At 40.0% G+C, this 19963-nt stretch overlaps 1 protein-coding gene across 1 annotated transcript in view; it reads right to left on the bottom strand.

Annotated features, from left to right (window-relative positions):
- LOC100651512 (B-cell receptor CD22) overlaps window positions 1-19963 on the bottom strand; it is a 310916-nt gene that overhangs the window by 58839 nt on the left and 232114 nt on the right. The window contains exons 8-9 of the mRNA XM_003393124.3: window positions 18435-18578; window positions 14017-14289 (exon numbers count right to left, since the gene is read on the bottom strand). Coding sequence (XP_003393172.1) covers window positions 14017-14289; window positions 18435-18578 — 417 coding nt within the window. The remainder of the gene's footprint in view (window positions 1-14016; window positions 14290-18434; window positions 18579-19963) is intronic.

Genomic DNA, 19963 nt, shown 5'->3' on the forward strand with positions numbered 1-19963 from the left:
TGAAAATTGTTGTCTAACTGAAAGTTATAAAAACGTCAAAGTTTGCTTCACTTGGTGCAACTTTGTTAATTATTTTAAGCGAACTGAAAGTTAATTTAACTCGAACGACTCTTAACTATTTCCAACAACAAAATTTCCCCCTTCGCGAGCATCTTATTTTAACCTAACGACTGGAAATCAATCGAATATCTCGCGATCAACGCGCTAGAACGTTTCCATCGTCTTTTCCTGCCATTTTTAAATATTCTTCCCGGGTGAAAAACGTGGGAAGAACGAAGGGTAGATAGGAGAACGGAGAACGTGGCGGGGGTGACTGAAAGAGAGACAGACGTGACAGGAATGACAAAAAAGGTAATCTCGACTGACAGAAATCCAGTCACGGGGGAGATCGAAGACGCGACAGAGAGTCATTGACTCTGAGAACTCCCTATATTCTCTTTCGTCATCCCCTTGGGCAGCTGGATGATCAGATTCACCCTTCCACCAGTTATTTTTAAAGAACTTTCGTGTTTAAGTGGCAATGTACCACGATCAACGATCGTAATTCGCTTTAACGGTACTTCATGGCTCGATTATCGCCCTAATCAAACTTTCCTATTGTTTTTTTTTCTGGTTGGATAGCAAGAGAATGAAGATGAAGATCCCCTCCCCATATGACTCACGGGAATGCGATTGTGAAAAAACGAGGCACAGCTGGTTCACCATGGATCATAACGAAAGTTGCAAGCAGAGTTAAAAATATATTTGTCTTCAATTTTCTGGCTTTATTTGCGTTCTCGTTCGAGCAGCCACAGTTTATTATTGCATCGCTTGTTAAAAAGGATAGCTGTTTGTTCTTTCCCCCGACCGTTTCATTGCTCCGTTGTTTTTTCGTTTCGAGAAGATCTCAACCGAAAGCTTCTTCCGTTTCGATCGAACGTTTGTTAACTTTCGAGTAATGAACCGGCGGATTAAAGCAGTAATTCCATCATACGAAGTGGATTACGAAAGTTGGACACTTGAAAATTCCTGTGGTTACGTGGTTGGAACCGTTCGATACTTATCCTACTCTGTGTTGTATTATGTTCATGTGTAAGTACGATAGAATGTTTAATTAATCAAAATATGTATTATAAAAAATTTAATTGGTTCTCATATGTATTAGAAAATACATACAGCTAGTAATTTGTTCGAGATTATGTGAAAAAATTGCCAAGAATTATTGTACATGTTAAAATAATAAGAGGTAACTTTCACGTTTCTTATTGCTTATATTTGTCTCTGACAAAATACGAACACGTTCCTCTCTGCGTTCTACAATATTATCTTTCACATTTTAGTTCTCTTCTGTATTCCAGTCATGCATATGTTACGTTGATGTATTCGTACTACAAGGTACATAAGAGACATATCGCTATCACGTTTTATAAGCAAAATATGTAATTTCTAACAGCAAATTATGAACTACGAAGTTTCCTTTATACTATTAATCAATTTTGTCTTTGCAACGTTTTATATGGGAAAAGTTACTATTATCCGCGTGAAATACAATTGTAAAAACATCGAGCAACGTATTCAACGTCACGTTTTTGGCATGCAATTTACTTTTTAATCATGATCGAACTGACCTTGCAACCAGCAAGTGGTTCCTCTGTGTGGATCGAGGATCAATAGACTACGCTTAATTCTCGAGCGTCGAGGAAAATGCGGCAAGGATGGACCGTCTATTGCCATTACGACGGGGCAATTGATCCTCGTGGTCCAAGGTTTTTACATTGTCTAACGCGACGCTGACAGAGTCGAGTCGTTCATCATCGAATCGCGATGAAGGGATACGCGGCCGCATACGTGTAACGTGGCTCGAAGAAAAATTCCTTCGACGGCCACTCAATCTTGTTTTTTTCCGCTACGACGCCGCACCGCCTGCTGGCAAGTACCGTTCTTTTGGCAGTTCATCGAAACCTTCAAAACGATCGGAGAGGTTTTGACAGATCCGACAAAGCGAAAAATAGTAGATACATATATTTGTAATTGTGGAGATCTCCTGTGATATGTAAGAATTTTTAAATATACCGTAAATTATATACTACGAAAAGTATTTGCACATTCTCCTATTTTCCAATGAAGCGTCCTTTTATTACACGTTATATTTCGTTTTCATAGTACCCAAGTTTCGTAGTTGTATGAAAGTATCAGTAAATCATACGAAGTTTAGTATACTTGGACCTAATTAATTAACATGTAAATGATATAATAGATACAAATATTTTCTGCGGCTGTAGTAGTTCATGGATTTTTAAATCTTTAAACGTCTCTCCTATCGATTATAACGTGGAGTAATAATGAGATAAAAATTAATTAGCAAGTCGATGAAAAGAAGAAGACGAAGGAAGTACAGAAATATACCGAAGCACGGTAAAGTAAAATCGGTAAAAGCACGAAAAGGTGGAACATAATCGTAAAACTGCAAAATAAAATATATATATTACATATCGACAGTCCAGTTTTCTATGTGTACGATTGTTCGTTAATGCCGATAGGGAGAGAATATGGCGAGAGAAAAAGCGAGTCCCTAGGTAATGGAGTATGTGCTCGTGTTTTTCAGAACTAGTCCCAGTTACGAGACAATTTTTATAGAGAACAAGGGAATTTTACAGTAACGGTTGTGAGAATGAACATTCTAACTATAGAATCCATCCTGTTTTAACACAGTAGCCTCCATTCTATACAAAGCGTCAATGGCCAATACGATTTTTAAATGGATGGAATTGGAATGTAAAAATAGGATAGCAAAATACCAATGAAGAAGTTTAAACAATTAGCAGCTGGTATAACCAAGCATATTTATATGTAATATACTTATATAACTATATATAAAAGCAAGCTTTAAATTCGAATCGTCGACGAATCACTAATTAATTGCAAAAGATATTGCAAATATTGCTTGAATAAATAACAAGCAATATTACTATATTGTCCTAATATTATACTAGATTATTAAATTGCGTTCAACCATTGTAAATATGATATGAAAATTCAAAAAGTATTGAAAAAATCCCACACTGTATTATAAATATTGGTTATTGTTATTGCAATCGTAAGAATTATTAAACAATAAGAATTAACAGCGTCAGTCAATAATTGAAACAATCGAATTTCGATAATAATCAATTCGATAACAAAGAAATTCATATATTCTATTACTAATATAGGGATTTTTATTTTGTATATACTTTTCTTAGAATGATGGAATAGAAAACTATGATTATTTAACTAGAACTATTTCTTAATATATTAATGTCTACAACTACAGCAACTAAATCGATACAACTAATCAATTTCTAACGACAACTCGCAACCCACGTCAACCAACGACAACTACCAACAACCTCTTTTTCCATCAAAGCATTCATTTTTAACGCTTTTCGTACTTCCACCACACACACGTTTTCACAGTCGTCCGTGATTAAATATAATCATGTCTTTTCAAGTACTCACTTTTCTGAGGGGACCAGAGAACTCCCAGCAAGTCCATCGACTTTTTTAAACGAGTATTTCACGATACTATACTAATAACCTCACAATCCACATTTTCGGATTCTTCGAATCATAATATCGACGACATACCTGAATCGATGACGCCGCTCTGGGCACTATAACCAATTTCTCCGTGGCAGTCGTACCGTAAACATCGCACTATTCAATCATTCTAGAACATAATTGAACAAGCTGTGTGGATATTCGTGGGTATGTATGGTTTAGGGTTAGACTAGATGCTGTGTGCTAATCTAGATTTTACCGTTTCTGTTGGCAGGTGTGCGTGGGTAACAATTGGTGTTTTTCTGCATGCATTCTCGTATGTCCAACGGTGGTTAAGATTGGTCCCTAATGTATTACCACATGTGTTCACGTATGTTTAATAATGGATTACTCTATGTATTCGCGTGTGTTTAACCATGAATCAACGCTTGCTTTCGCGTATGTACTCGCGTGATTTCGCGTGCGATTACCCGTTTATTACTCCATAGATTGGTGAGGTTATGCGCATGCGTCCACGAGTGACATCTAGTCTGTTTGTGCAAGACCCCGCGAGTTTCTGGGCACGTTTCCTGCGCATTACGTAGTTTTATACGACTTTATACGCGTCGTGAACTTTTTCGTATATTTTTGTGCGTTTCCGTATGTTATTTTCAATATATTTACGCGTATGTTTCGCAATGCATTTCCAGAATCCTTGAATTTTGTATGCTGTCCTCGGTACGCGTATTGCTGCAAGAGGTGAGTTAATTATTTCTAAATAAGTAAATCCCTGAATTTTTGCATACGATTGTCCGAACATTTGCGTGATTTCATGCGTATTTCCATCTACCATTCCGGTTAAATTTCCGATTATATGTTTCTGAATTCTTGCACAACTGTTATGCATATGTGTGCGATTACGTTATTGAAATATCGCTCATTTATGAAATTATATTCAGATTCATATGATATAAACCTCGATATTAATACATAGAAATCAGTTTTTCGGTATTGAGGTTAGAGAAATCTATTTCCTTGGTTATGTTAACTTTTATTGCAAAAATGGCGTCGTATTAGACTCCGAACAATGCTTGCGATATCAAATTAAAGAAAAGATGTTAATCTCGATCGTATCGTGCAAGAAATCTTTTCCATTTATCTCATTTTGGTTAGCTTCTATCGGTTTCGTTTTGGCGGCAATTGCGTGACATTTTCTCAATCCTCGGTATGCATTCGGCGTTGTCGTAAGTGCAATCGTTCGCGCTGAAACACCGTAAGGAAACTTGCTACAACAATCGACGAGAAGCCTGAGATTGCCGCGGGGGAAAATTGTTCAGAGGCTTCGTGACGGTTTCCACGGAATATGTGGCGGGCGTGTACGTGAAAGCGGAATTCCATCAGCAACCACTGGAATCACGACACTTCGAGCGTGTCACCTTTGCGCGTTCAATTATAACGCCATAAGAAGCGTTCTAGCTGTCGACTATTACCAGACGCATGAATTAATAGGCTCGAATGCGATTTTCTGATATTCCTACTTGCACGACGTACATTCAATCGTATTTTTCATCGTTCGACATTATTTTTTAAACACTTGGTCATTGTATTTAGTATTATTTTAGCTAATGAAGCTAATGAAATATTACAAATTTGCTGTAGTATCAAATAATTTTAGAATTCCGATTATTGACGTGTGAAATTTACGTTCATTATCATTGTTAATTGTATATGTATTAGGGAAGTAGTATTACATGGGCTGTGAAATTCTATTATCTGTTCAATGTTGGATATTTTGGGTTAATTATTACAGAATGTCCAGTGATTGTTGGAATTATAGTTATCGATTATATTTATATATTCGCGAAATAATCATATTTTAGACGCAATTAGGAATTTTACACTGTACAATATTTAATTTATTCTCTTTTTAAATGATAATGTCAATACATTTGGAACGATTCTATCTGTATTTTGCGAAGCAACCAGACAATTTCTTGCTATGTAACGTATCAGTCAGATCAATCTTCTTTTCTGTCTAGAAGCAATCGTTAAGTTTCAACAGTATAATAAACCATTTCCGAAACGTGCCTCGAATTGTTCTCTTGAATTATAAATTCTCAGACCTCAATTTCCACGGCTAAAGAGGGCTGTCATTCTGTAACCATCGCGAACCCCTTTTTCCGCAATTAAACATTCCGGGAAGGAAGAGCCGCAAATTTTATTAGCCCCTAAATTTCCTTACGGTCCTGAAAAAGACCCAGGCTCGTTTTATTTTATCGTCCAAGTATCTTCGAGACCGATTATTCCCTCTTCATCAGCGAATTTGCCTGTTGAAACGAGCAACGGCGATGCCTCTGATTTCCATTCAACCGGTCATAACTCCGAATCGACGAATAAAAAGCAACGGAAGAGAAGCTCGTCGAGACGAAGAAGCCGCAAGATTCAGCTTCCTTTAATCATATCGTTCGCGAGCGCGTTCGCTAGCCGCGAAACAGGCCACAAAAGGAGGCCTGGTTAATTTCCGCGCGGAGGGGAAAAGCTGGATGGCGCGTAACTGAAACTTCGACTTGTTGAAAAATTTGCAACGCGCCGTGAGCTATTGCCGTCGACGAGACGAGACTAAACCAAACGAGACGGGAGCAGAAGAGAACGAAAGAGGAGTGTGAGGACCTTTTCACGGCAGAACCGCTTCCTTTCCCTCTTGCTTCCTGCGCTTTGATCCTATAATCAGCCTTTTGTTCCTAGCCACTCTGATACGTTTCCCTTGTAAATGACTCGCTGATTCGACCGTTCCTTTTATTAACCATGCAAATATGAAATCGTGATATCGGTCTTTGCCATGCTTTGCCAGACGTAACTACGGAAGACGGTTGTTTAGGCGAACAGAAGTTCAACCCTCTTACGATCGTAGCTTGTTACAATGAAATTTTGAGTGAGAATGTTGCGGGAAGGGTGGTTAATTAGAAATTTTACTTGACGATTGTCTGGCAACAATCGAGATTCGAGCGTTCGATTATTCTTTAATGGGAAAACGCGAGGTCGATATTAAAGCAACAATTTTAGATAGGTATCTGAACACGGCAGAAAGTGTTTGAGCAATTTAAATTTAGATTCGAACCACGAGATACCGAAAGACATTATTATACGGAGGATACCGAATAGGGAGCTTAGCGAATAGTCCTCTCGTTCTGTCTCTGGCTTCGTGCTATGGCTTGGGCTTGTTACGCAAGAAAGGGGAAGGAAATTGTTAGCGTGTTAATTTAGTTCGGACGAGTCAAGTGTATTTGCGACGGTAATTTCATTAAAAAGAAGGCGTGCTCGAAGGTACGTCTTATTTTTTCTAAGTAATGTCAGGATTGTATTGATGAAAAAAGAAATGTAAAAAAATATTATATTTTGTTTTTAAAGGAAAAATGTATTAAACTCTTTGTTAGTTCTGTTTGAAACAACGCAAGTCTCGAGGAAAGCGGAAAATAAAAAAAGGTCTCTAAATCATTTTTCCTTGCAACATGTTACGGTATACATACATAGATGGACTAACGTGTAACGTCGATTGAAATTGCAAAGCACACACGTGAATTCAAAGCAAGGAGGTGTACTATCCGCGACCAATGTTTGTGTTTCGGCGGTAACCTGGCGGGATCCAGGTGAAGCAAGATAATCCTCGGTAAAAGCCACTTACGGAGCGGTGTATAGCACTTTAACTTGTTATTATATAAGTTCCCGTGGCGGTGCTTAAATAAGCTTGCGGCCCGGTGAAAAGCAGACGAAAAACGGTGCATGTCTTAGCTCGGCGCAGCGTGAACATTTAACGAACGCTTAACGAGCCGTACGTAACCGAAGAAATAACCTCGGTTGTCGAGCTAAGCAATCCAGTTATCGTCTTCTCCTTTCCCGAGAAACAGCCACGATGAATTTCTGTCTAAAAGTACGTCAATCTACGCACAGATCTTTTTTTTTCCTATCTTCTTTTCCTAAAGTTTCTCTCGAGTATTTTTGTCGAGCGTTCCTTACGAGGAATTTTTCTCTGTTTTTTGGGGGGGTGTAAACGAAAGATGTAATTAATAGAGCAACGTTCCTCGCATTTTAGAAATCGATACTAATGAATTAAAAGCGTGGAGTACGTTTAAAGATACAATTTTATGTAAATCAGATATTCGCGAAGACAATTGAGAAAGTTTTGTGCTCCAATTATTCGTTCTCGCAAGGAAATTGATGAATATTTCCAGGGAGAAGAAAATGAATATCGATTAAAAATTGTTTAGCGATTTCGTTTCACAAAGTACATTGAGAAACAAAGTTAGAAGTCAAGCATAAAGTTTCTGAATACTCGTGAACGAAGTTTTAAATCAGTTTCTGGAAATTAATCTTCGATTAAGATTAAACCTGCGATTCTCCGGTCTTCTGGAAATGATAAATATTAATTACATCTATTGTATGAGTGAACATTAAGGTTTAAATGAAATGATCGTAGCGTCTTCGCAAAAGATATTTCAACGAATCAAGTTTAGAGAAATTAGATCGAAAATACCAGAGTATAACGATGTTCGCGTAAAGCGGCGGAGAAACGTCATTTAGCTGAAATAATTCGAGTGGCCGTAAAGGGTTAATATAAACAGTGATAATTTCAAATGAAAATGTTACAATAGCAAGACTAGGAAATTTTGACCAGCGGAATTAAATTAACGAATATTTAATTTCGCATAGTAGACAGTTACTGCTTTTTCTCCTTAAAATATTTCTTCGATATCGTATACCGTTAATTAAAGTGGAAAGAAAATTTGGAGAAACAAATTTACAACGATATATCACAGCGAGTAAAATTCCTAGTTTCAATGATCTTGACTGTTTTCGGAAACTGCATCCTTTTCGAGTTTCATTTCACGGTACGAAACGAGCGTCCATAAATCAGCAAGTGTCTAACTTGATTTAATCAACGACGGGTTACTAATTTTCCTCGAATTACTCGTGAAAAGCGTTCAACTGCAAATTTCCCGAGAACCTTAATTAACAACAGGTTGTTTAATCTTTCGTGACTCGCGACGAAAATTCGTTATAATTCCCCTCCCTCTCTCTCTCTCTCTCTCTCTCTCTCTTACTATTTCTCAACCTTTTTCTTTCATTCGTTTCCTTTCCTCCCATTTTTCTTTCCTTTAAAAAGATTTTAATCCCAAAACTCCCGCTCGTCTAATGATAAACGACCACGACCATGTAAAACTGCGAAAGTGTGTCCCGTGCAGGCAGCAGTTCGCAATTTCGTGGGGAAATTATCGCGAACGTGTCGTAGAGTTCCAGAGAGCCAACTAACGTAAGAACCAGGAGCATAATGTAGTTTTATTGCGGCCACAATTCGGTCCAACACGAAACTTCTCCTTGCTCCTACGACTTCTTCTACATTCTCGAATATTTTGCAACTGTTTTTTCTCGAAACGTTTAACTGAACCATCTCGCTAAAGAAGAGAAACGGTTTTTCTTCCGTAGGATCATAGAATTTTCTTACGATAACGAATTCGAAAAAACACGTTCGCTATGTTTTTCGCACGGAGGAAAAACGCGATTTTCTACGAACGAATAACTCGGGCAAAGTCAAGAACCGCCAACTTTTGAGAAATACATGGAACACCGATAAGAAATATTGACTGCAATATTTATAAAAGCGGATCTCGGAATCCAAGTGCATGTTATCCAAAGCATATTCGTTGCACGCTTCGTTCTACGCGCGTGGGTTTATGAAATAGGTATAAAAAAAAAGAGAGAGAAAGTAAATAACGAATATATTATAAATTACAGTAATTTATCGCGCCGTTCGATATTTTTCTATTCGTTTATTTTCAATACATTTCTAATATTAATCTACTTTTCGCAAAGTTTACCAAAGCGTGTACATATCAAAGGGAAAAAATGAAATAAGCGAGAAACCTTGTTGGAAGTCAACACTGGGCAGTCATAAAAATCGGAACTTGACGTTTTATATAACCAACAAACTTCGCTGTATTTTCCCCACGATATTCTTTTCATTCCACGTATTCCAAGAACGTACAAAATTCGCCGGTCTCTTCGATGTTTGCACAGAAAATCGATAATTTGCAGAAGGAATTAAAATGGTTCGTTCGGTTGTTTTTCCAACTCGCAACAAGAAGAGAAGCAGAGGAAGAAAAAAACAAGCGGAGAAATCGAGACAATTCGCGATAGGATGATTCCCGCGGCGTCCCCTTGTTCAATCCGGGGAAACGATTTTAAAATCCCGAGGATACCGTTCGACTGGCTGAGCCCCTTACACGCACGAGTTGCCTGAGCTGCAATCAATAAGAAGTCGAGATTGCTTCAGCGATTGCCTCGGGCTGGATAGCAAGCAAAGGCTTCCGCAGACCGTAGAATGAGAAAAGGCCAACGATTGCGGCTTGCAAAGAAGAATCTGCATTTATCATCGATGTGTAAGCAACGTGGACAAAGATAGTGCGCGGAATGCGCTCTGTGACGGGTATTAAAGAAACGTTCGATCGGTTTGGATCTGCTACAATACTTTGCATCGGAAATTTATGCGCAAATGCTGAGATTCAAACGTTAAAGGATCGTACCTTTGGTACTTTTAATTACATCTTTTCAGAAATTTAAACTTTCCGATTTTGAAATTTAAAAAGATTTAAAGTCTTTCGCTATTTAGCTTGCAATTTACATTTGAAAATTTGAAAACTCTCTTGTATAATAGTTTGGTAGGATATTAACAATATTATTTTTGTCGTCATCAAATCTTGCCTTTCTATCGCGTCAACGACTGATTGACATTTAAAATCTTCGTCATCGCGAATTTAATAAATATCCTATCATCAGACGAATTACATTTTAAAGAATCATTTAGTTAGTTACCTGATTCGAAGGTAGAATCTGACGTAAAATATTTGGCTAGAGGGAGAAATTCATTACTAAATGCTGTTGCTTTCAACTCTCTTACCAAGCCGGCACTCGGCATACAAACTTATAATAGTCGATTCCATTAACGATTTGGTTTTGAATCAGATTCTAATACCCCGGGAAGCGTACACTGCTTTTCCACCCGAAGTGTTGGACGTTGACCCTCCATAATCTGTCAGAAACGACAAACGATCGGTTTCCGTTTCGAACTACTTTACCTAGAGCTCGGCGAAAGAACGAAGAAGTTAAACGTTCTCAAAGTTTCCTGTCTTCTCGCTCCTCTTGCCCGACATCCGCTCGGTTCTCGTTCTTATAATCCCGCGTCATTTTCATTCGCGGCTATCCAACTCTCCGGACAAGGAGTCGCGAAGAACATTCTTATTAAGGTCGGATTATCGTGTTCTTCGGGTATACGATGCTTGAATCGCAATTCGTATGTTTGCGATGCTGCTTCTTGTTATGTCATCGACGTTTTATAGTCTTGGAAAAAGGAGATGTTACGCTACCTCACAGATACTTTGTTTCCGATGGTCGTAAAAGTTGTATCCTCGAGATTAGATGCGAATTAAACCATAGAAATATCAGGAAGGATGCAAAACGTGCAATAAGGTAGGTCGAGTTTGGATAAAGGAGAACGTTGATTCTTGTTTTAGACTTTATCGCGATATTTCATTCGTACATTATCTTTGTACAACTGATTTCTTGTTAATTACGAACTTGTTTATTTTATACCGCACTGCGAGTCGAATACGTCGAAAATCATCTTACACTTGGAGCAAGTTCTTACATGGTTTCTTGTTGTCTAGTCTACAACTGGAAACCTCGTTCGTTCGGAGAGAAAACGAAAAAATTTCAAACGAGAAAACCAGAAAAATAAACCCTAGGAAATCCTCTTTCTTCGGCAGAAATAAACTACGAGATTTTAAACACTGCTATCCTTTGAAACATAAACTAACCGTATAACGGGAACAACTTAGAATCGTTTGACAATGTTAAAACCATGAAACTATCGTAGTTGCAGAATTTCCAACGTGTAGTCGGGAGATTCAGTTTCTCACCCCCTTAAAATGGGCTAGGATCATTTCGACAGGACATGGTGCGTACGAAACAGCCTTTACGACGCACCAATTCCCATTCCGCGTCATAAACTTGTTTTCCGCGCCCTTACCAGGGGAAAACGGGTCTTCCAATATACACGCGCATCCCACCTATGTTTCTACACATAGCAACGCGCATTTCCAAGATCAAACAGAAGTCGCACGACGACGAAGACCCTACTGTTGTTACCATTGATTCGACTTTTCTCTTTCCCTCTCATCCAAGTCTACCCTTCGAGAAGTCGAATATCCGTCATTCCGAAGGAAGATACTATGGGGGAACGTGACCATTCAAGTGAAAACGACCAGAACGTCGATTTTCGGATTTATTCAAAATTCTTGTTTCTTACGACGGGATTTTTAGATTGGACGTTTTCGGGATTACTTAAAGTTTCTATTTTACAGTCTTTGGACGAGGGATTTTTAGAACTGCCTCGATTCTTGGATAAATGATTTTTCAACTACAAACTTTTGGAATTATTTAGATCCTTGTTCCTTTTAACACGGTTTCTACATCGAGCGTTCTTGGAATTATTTGAAATAACGATTTAGATGCAAAGGCTTCTAATTGCAAAGATTTGAAAATTTTGCACTCGAATTTGGCATTTTTAAAGCTCACAGATATGTTAGAATTACCTCGGTTCTTGTATGTATTTTCTCTAAGTAAGAGACGTGGAGAATTTTTAATTTTTCAGGTTATTTAAATTCCCGCGTTATACGATCACTGTATTAAAAATTCTTGGAATTATATAAATTCTCGATCCCACTATTCACTGATCAAGGATTCCTGCAATTACTACGAGGAATTTATGCTATACATAACTCGGAGAATTATCGTGGAGCAAAGTTAGCGGTATAACAGTGGTAGAAACAAGATAATTCCATTTGACGATCGTCAAACGTCGACGATCTGTCGTAGCAAGTTCAATTTCGTTCGCCGTCCATTCTTAAGCTCGTTTCACACTGATTTAATGACCGCGTTTATCCCGCTTTAATTAATTTTTCTCCTACAGGCAATTTATCCGGGTATTTAACGACGCGAGCGCGTCGATTGATTTCTCAAAGAAGCTGCTGCTTTTCGGTTGAAAATTCGCTTAATGTCGAGTGGAAGAATGCGTTCATGGAACAACAAACTCACCGCATATTGCATAGCGGAGGAAAGAACACGTTTTCCTCGGTGTTACGCGCGATATATCGCCGGAGAAAGGAGGAAAGGAAAAACCATCGGTTGCAGCGCATCGCGAAGGACGATAATAATGTTACAAGAATGAAAAAAGTAAAAGAAGAGGAGAGAGAAAAAGGAAGGAAAAAATAGAAGTGGATGTAGAACGTACGGTAGAAAATTCTAATTCTCTCGTCTCGCTTTTCCTACGTGGGTTACTCGTGTAAATATTCCAAAATACAGAAAAAATATACAACAGTCGCGAGTACACGAAAAAAGGGTTTAATGAATATGAACAATTTAAAAGAGGCCGTTGGCTAATGGTTATTTACACCGCGGAGTAAAAAAACGTTGCTGGTTTCTCTGACGAGAGAAACGTTCGCGCGTTCACGGGAGAAAATTTGGAAAAATAGGTAAACGATTAAGTTGAAAGGAGCGAAGGCGAAAGGCAGGAAAAGTGGTCTACGAGAAAGTAGTCGTTCAAATTGGCGGACTCGGTCTGCCGAGGATCAAACGTAATTTATCTAAAGTGCGTTCATAAGTCTTGCAATTAGGTGGTTGTCGAAGGGCGCACGCGAGCAATTATTGGAGAAAATTGGATAATTCCATTGAGGCGGTACGAAAGAGGGTTAGTCTCATGATAGTGACTAATGACGATAAGCTTTGAATTAGCCGCCCTCCTGGTAAATTAACCCACTCCTTCTCTGCACTGATTATCGATGGTTTCCGTTATTCAAGGTCGTCCTTTGTTTTATTTAAATTAAACTTAATCCAACAGGATCTACCGCGTTTTACCAAATTAATCGTATTAAAGGAACGATGATATTATTTTTCACATGGGTAGGGAGGAGCAGATTTATATTTCCTTAAAGAGGAAAGGAGTAAAGGTTCTCCTTAACCCGGTAACTAGGTCGTTCATTAGTCGGAATCTTCTATAATCGCAGACTTAAAAGTTAATCGCTAGAAATTAATTTGATGAATTTCAATGCATTCCGATCATAAACATCGTATAACGATACGTTGGAAACATAATACGCTAAGAGAATAAATTATTACACCGAGATATTATTAACAATTAGAGTAAAAAACCGATTCATTTCCTCCAGTTAACCTGATAATTGATCGACACTTGTTAGAATAAATACAAATAGTACAGGAGTAGAATAAACCTGCGCTTATTGCCATAAGTAGCAATGGTCCATCTCATGTCAGACAAGCGAGTCATCGATGCCTTTAATCAGACATCGTGATCTTGAGAATTCCAGACTTTTAATCAAAATAATAACAATAGGAGAAAAAACGACGATGAGACAATAGGAATAATCGTGTTGGTATATCGAGACTTACCAGTGATCTTGATGTGGTAGGGTAGTTGAGCACGCCAGGTGTCTTGCATTTTTCTGTCAGGTGCGACGCAGCGATACTCGCCAGCTTCCTGGTAAACGACTCGACTGAGAGCCAATGGGCCGGGACCACCGACTGGATCCATTCCAGGACCATGTCCCCAACAACCACCGTCGCACTCCAGAGTCACTGCACCCCCGATCTGAACTTCCATTTTTCGGGAATCGGTGGCCTCGCCGTTCAACGCTTCCGCTTCCGTTTCCATGTCTGGATCATCTAAACGATGATTTGAACGATAAATGTTGACCAGGAGAGTGAAATAAAAGCAATGGAAACACAGGTAGAGATAGATACAAACGCGTAAAGATTTATTTAACAAATGTACGAAATTAGACAGAGCACGATAACGTTTCGAATTTTCGAACCATCGAGTCTTCAAACTTATTATACGCCAAGTTTCTTGCTACGTTCGTTCCAAACTTCCCATCCGTACAATTTAACGTGGAAAATATATTTTCCACAAAAGTGGCGTCTTTGGATATTCGCTACAGGGTAAAGGAAATTACAGATTTCAATTTTTCCAATGGCCTCGACATATCAGAGGCGAGCGCGTGCTCGCGATTCTCGGGCACGCGACTCGCATTCGTATCCAAAGGTATTTTAAAGCGATCCTGAAATCCGACCAGTCGTTGTCATCGATAAGAACGAGGTGGCCGCGCATCAGGAATCGCACGCACGTACCGGGAATAAAGTTCAAAGTAGAAGTGGCGTACCCACGTGTGAGCTTCGGGAGAAAATCTTTCTGCGGGAGAACGAGGGCAAGGGAAGATAGGACGGACACCGATGACGCTCGCATCGGTGTACCTTTCCTTTCCCAATTCTACCTACGGAATTATATGTGCGCGATCGTTTGCTCTGCTGCGAGCTAACGCTATGTCCACAATTACGTGGAGAAAGGGTGTCGAGGGGTTGGTGATGTCGCGGCCGGGCTATCTTCTCTCTGAGAGGAGAATTAGAACGTCGGTAGATAGGGTGGAATTGGTTGGAGGGAGAGGAAGAGGGAAACAAAAGGAAGAGAGGAAAGAAGGGCAAAGAGGCGGGCGAAACGGAACCGATGGTGGGGATAGTCGGAGGGGATGGAGAAAGAGAGCAGTCCTTTGAGTTAGCAAGCTGATCCTCTGGCTCATCCTATAACAAAACAAAGGGATCAAAGTGGTGGATGCGACGATAGGAGGCTTTTACACCCTCCCTCAAGCCCCGGTCGGCTCGTTGGCTATACCTCGTTTGTCTTGTAGTTTGTTCGGAATTTTACAGCAAACACAGTCGTGACGCTATAACAAACAGCGGGTATACTGCGAGCAGGGTGGGAGATTAAGGGGTGAAGGGAAGAGTTTCCACTTTTTCTTTGTTAGCCTCCTGAATGCACGCGCGTTCGCGAATGCTCGAGTGTACGGAGAATCTCTGTTTTTTAATGGCGATTCTCGTTACCTACGAATTTGATCTATCACCGGAAATTCCGACTGACGCGCGCTTTGATCCTCGATGCGGGCAATTCTGTCGCGATTCACCGCATCGATGGGATCCATGCGTCGTGATCTCATGTGCGTTGAACCGATTCGTCGTTCATCGTGGAAAAATATAAAAATACTCGAGCGCCTATTGTGCCACCCATCGACGTTTTATCTGCTGCCGAACAATTTTCGACAGGAGTTTTCCCGGGATGTTTTCGAGCCTCGATGAATTGTAACTTTTTTACATTCTGGATTTGAAATTTACATACGTAGATAGTTTGTTCTACATAAATACACCTCGTGCGATCTGACACGTTGCAATTGAAATATTATCGATAGTCGAAGCTCGTTGAAGAGATCTTTAAAACTAAAGCATTCTTCAACGTTTCTGTTTAACGATCGATCCGCAACTATTCGTCTTTGAAACTATACGTAACTTCAACTTTGTTGTTCGTTACACTGTCGAGAGCTTAAGTAGTTTGGATGTCGATTGTTGGAAGCCCGATTGCTTTTGACTCTTTGTAATGTATTATATTTCACGACTGATTGGTAACTAAAGTAGGCCAACCAAACTGCTAACTAACCACTACCTTTAGAAGGTATCTCGACCTCTAACCGAGTCTTCTTCGGATACCTAGCGTATCCGATGACGGTCAGAACTTTAGCTGTAGCACGAGCATCCCCGAAATCCAGAAATTTACAATGATACGTACTATGTTTCTCAAATTTAGTCGAACGTTCGATTTCGATGTTTCGCTTTTGCTAAACACGACAGCAATCACGGAAAGCGACCGCCTAGCATCGAGAATCAATTTCCTAAACAACACAATTCGATCGATCCGAGCGTTTCCGAAATCCACCGTTTGCTCTCTCCGCCACTCTGAAACGTACGTTATCTATGATTGCACGAAATTGGTGTTCGCCGTTTAAAATCCTGCTAGACGTTATCCACGGATAAGTAATCCGGCCAGGAGATTCGAACAGGACGCGGTTGCGCTGTAATCGATAATTCCTTACAGGGGATGGCTGGTTTATAGGTGCACTCGAGCCATCTAAATTGCGTAGAGATTAGGTGCTCGGAAACCCGTATCCAGGATCCCGTCGGTCGACGGTGCGAGCGGAAGCTGGAGCTGAAGAGGCGGAAAGGGGCAGAGGAAGTGGAAAAGGAGGAAACTCGAAGGTTCGAGGGGGACTCTGCCACCCTCTCCTCTCTTCCACGGGTTATAATGGCAAGATGGAAGGTCGTACGGGGTCCAAGGCTGGGTAGGAAATTTGCAAATTTTCACGACAGGGCACGGATAATTTCCGGTTGGCTCGGTGGTTTCCGTACTTGACAAATGACTGTGGTTTCCGGTTATCGGCTGCGACGACCGCCATCCCTCTTGCATTCCGAATTAGCGAGAATGTCTGTTGCTCTTTAGGAGAGGCGATACTCTTTTCCATGTTCGGTCCACGATTACCTACTCTTCTCCTTTGCATTTCTATGGATCGCGATTTCCTCGAAGATATTTACTTCCCGAGTGAAACGTTTTTTCGTGTTATTTGTTGCTTTATGGTTTTTAATGCTTTAAATATTCTAATCTTTTTCTTTGACATTTGTTGCAAATCGTTGCATTTAAAAAATGCGTTTTTTCGAACTATACGGTATTTGGTAAAAAATAGCGTTCAATTTTATATCGGTATGGATTTGTTAGATCAATCAAGTTTCAACGCGGTTCTTGCGATAGCAGCGTTCCTTTTAACGAATAAAAGGTTTTGCAGAAGACAAATATTTCGGTGCATAAACAATGAAGTAGCAACATTTATCTCATTCGATCGTAATATAAAATGGTAAATTATCTCTTCAGGAGCAGGCAATACGCGTAGACTGGAAAATGGATTTTCTGTCGAAATTTTAAGGCAATTTTGAATCGCCTTTACCACGGCCGTTTAATAACATAAATCTTCGCCGATGACGCAAACATATCGCATTTCGAAGACTCGGTGGATCGTTTCGACGAACGAGACTCTCGATTCAATCGCTCTCATAACTCAAACAGCCGTGCAACGCGGCCCGCGATTTCCATTAATTTCTAATATTACTGTACCCTTTATCGGCTCGTACAGCTGCTCTACTTATTCTATTTTTAACCTTTTCATTGTTATGGAACGAAATGGTCGTTCCATAGCCCGCTCAATAAATCCATTCGTTGGCTATAGACACCGATAGATTTCAACGTATATTTAACGCGATTTTTAGCGTCTTTCTTTAATTCAATATCGTAGCAATTGACAAATCAAATGGATAATATAAAGTCGTTTCGCGTCCCACTGTCTTATTTCGCGAACAAACCTGCATTTCCATAATGTTGTACGAAAACGAAAAGGGACTTTTCACTTTTAAAAGATCGTCTATTTTCTGCAATATCATCAGAATGCACTATCTTTGAAGCATCTCTCTTGATACATCGTACCAACTAACTACTTCGTAGCTTTTCGTTATATATATTACAAATGTAATCGAGACTTTATCTTACAATCGATCGTTCCTCGCGCTTGAAAATTGAATTTTCTGCTCTTTATTTGCGCGATAACACGGTTATCTTGCTAACACACTCCTCTCCATTTCATCCAACAGAAAATGAGAAGAAAAACAGAATAATTGTGAAATTATCATCGCAGTTTACAGTATACAGTTTCGTGTTTCTAATTTGATATTAATCTAACTTCCAATTTTTCTAACGAACAAAGAACACGTTAATGCGCTTAATTGCCGAGAAACTCAACAGGTAACAGATGCGTTTAACAAAGGAAACCCGAGTCTTCGTAAAGTATAATAAAATACGTAAGAGTCTCGCAGTTTTGACAGGAGTTTACAAAGCACGCCAAGCCTCTGAATACGTAAATTACGTTGATGGGAAAAATACTCACAGCGTACGTTTAGGAAATAACCGATACTGGTGAATATGCCGAGCATGTGCCTGGTGTAACATTTGTACCAGCCGCTCTCGGCGCGGCTGATTTTTGTAAAGTTCAGCCATCCGTCGTCGCTCTGCTCGACGGGTGGTCCATTGTCTGAAACACAAACAGAGAGGCTGTATGGTACGGGAATTAACTCGGTGGAAACATCACGTCGTCCGACCGAGCCGGCGGCGATTCTACGCGCACGCTTCTCGCGCGGAATCGCGCCGTGCTCCTACCCGATTAACCGGCATCGCGTCGTTGGTATTACGCGGTCGACGCTGGCGCCGTGCCAACACAGGCCTCGTTATTGTCTTTCGAAAAATCTCTGTACGCGCGGGATTACGCGCCAACGATTCGAAACCTGCAATGGGGTAAGGGGATGCTGTTTCGAGGGTTAAGTCGCTGGGAACAGGCAACCCCGTGTAATTTTACTATTTGCTATAGGAAGCCATGGTAAATAAGAGAGTCTGTGCAATTTTGATACTTTTAGAGCGAGTAAAAGAAAAACTTGCGTACTTTTCGTACTTTTCTGGCAACGAACTGATCTCGCGTGGTTTTCACGTAACATTTTCGGCGCAAGGTTCAGTAATCGAGCGAAATCTTATAATTTTGATATTTGAGTTGCTGCTATACGTTGGTATATCGCAGCAAGCGTATCTCGGCATTGAACGTTTTTATCTGGAATGTCGAAAAGAAATACGAAAGGATTAATAGAAAAATTAGTTGCAAAGATTGAGAGCAATTACATGAATTTCTATGGAAGAAATGTATTCTCATAATATACTACGCCACGTCAGGTTAAAGATATACGTCGAATGGAATATCAAATTGAAATTAGTAGAAGCATAAGTCGTGGAGGATGAAAATTGACCGGAGTACCGATAAATCAAACTACCCAGCAATTCCACCTATCAATAATCCCGATTAAAACGAACGGCCACGATAAATCTTCGGACGCTACAACCCTTTCGTGCAGCCGGAACTTAAAACTCAGCGATCGTATCGATCGTATTTTCGTTAATCAAATTAGTACACGCGACTCGGCTATCTTCCTGCTTGTAAGTAGGCGGGGCGGCGGTACGATAAGAAACAAACAAAAGCGAACCGAGAGGATCTACCGCGGCTCGGCTTATTCGAGCGAACGAGTAAAACAAAGAAGCCAAGGAAAAGAAAAAGGAAGCAGGGAAAAAGAAGCGGCATGGGAATCCACTGGTATCCGTTTCGCGAAGTCGTTCGCGAAACTTTCATCCGGCCATAGGCATTTCGTTGGCTCGTTGTTTTTATCCCGCCCACGATGCGATTTGACGAAAAGCAGGATTCGACGCAGCTGTCGGATTTACTGCTAGTTCTCTGTGCTACGTCCTGAATGTGTAACAACGTCGACCAACAGAAGCGCAGAGATGAAAAAGGAAGAAGGGTAAGTTTGCTAACGGCCGTGGCGAAAGAAACCGAATCGAAAAGAGAAAGAAAAAGAGAAAGACGAGGGAAAAAAACAT

This window comes from Bombus terrestris, chromosome 1, assembly GCF_910591885.1.
Source record: "Bombus terrestris chromosome 1, iyBomTerr1.2, whole genome shotgun sequence".
Lineage (NCBI taxonomy): Eukaryota > Metazoa > Arthropoda > Insecta > Hymenoptera > Apidae > Bombus > Bombus terrestris.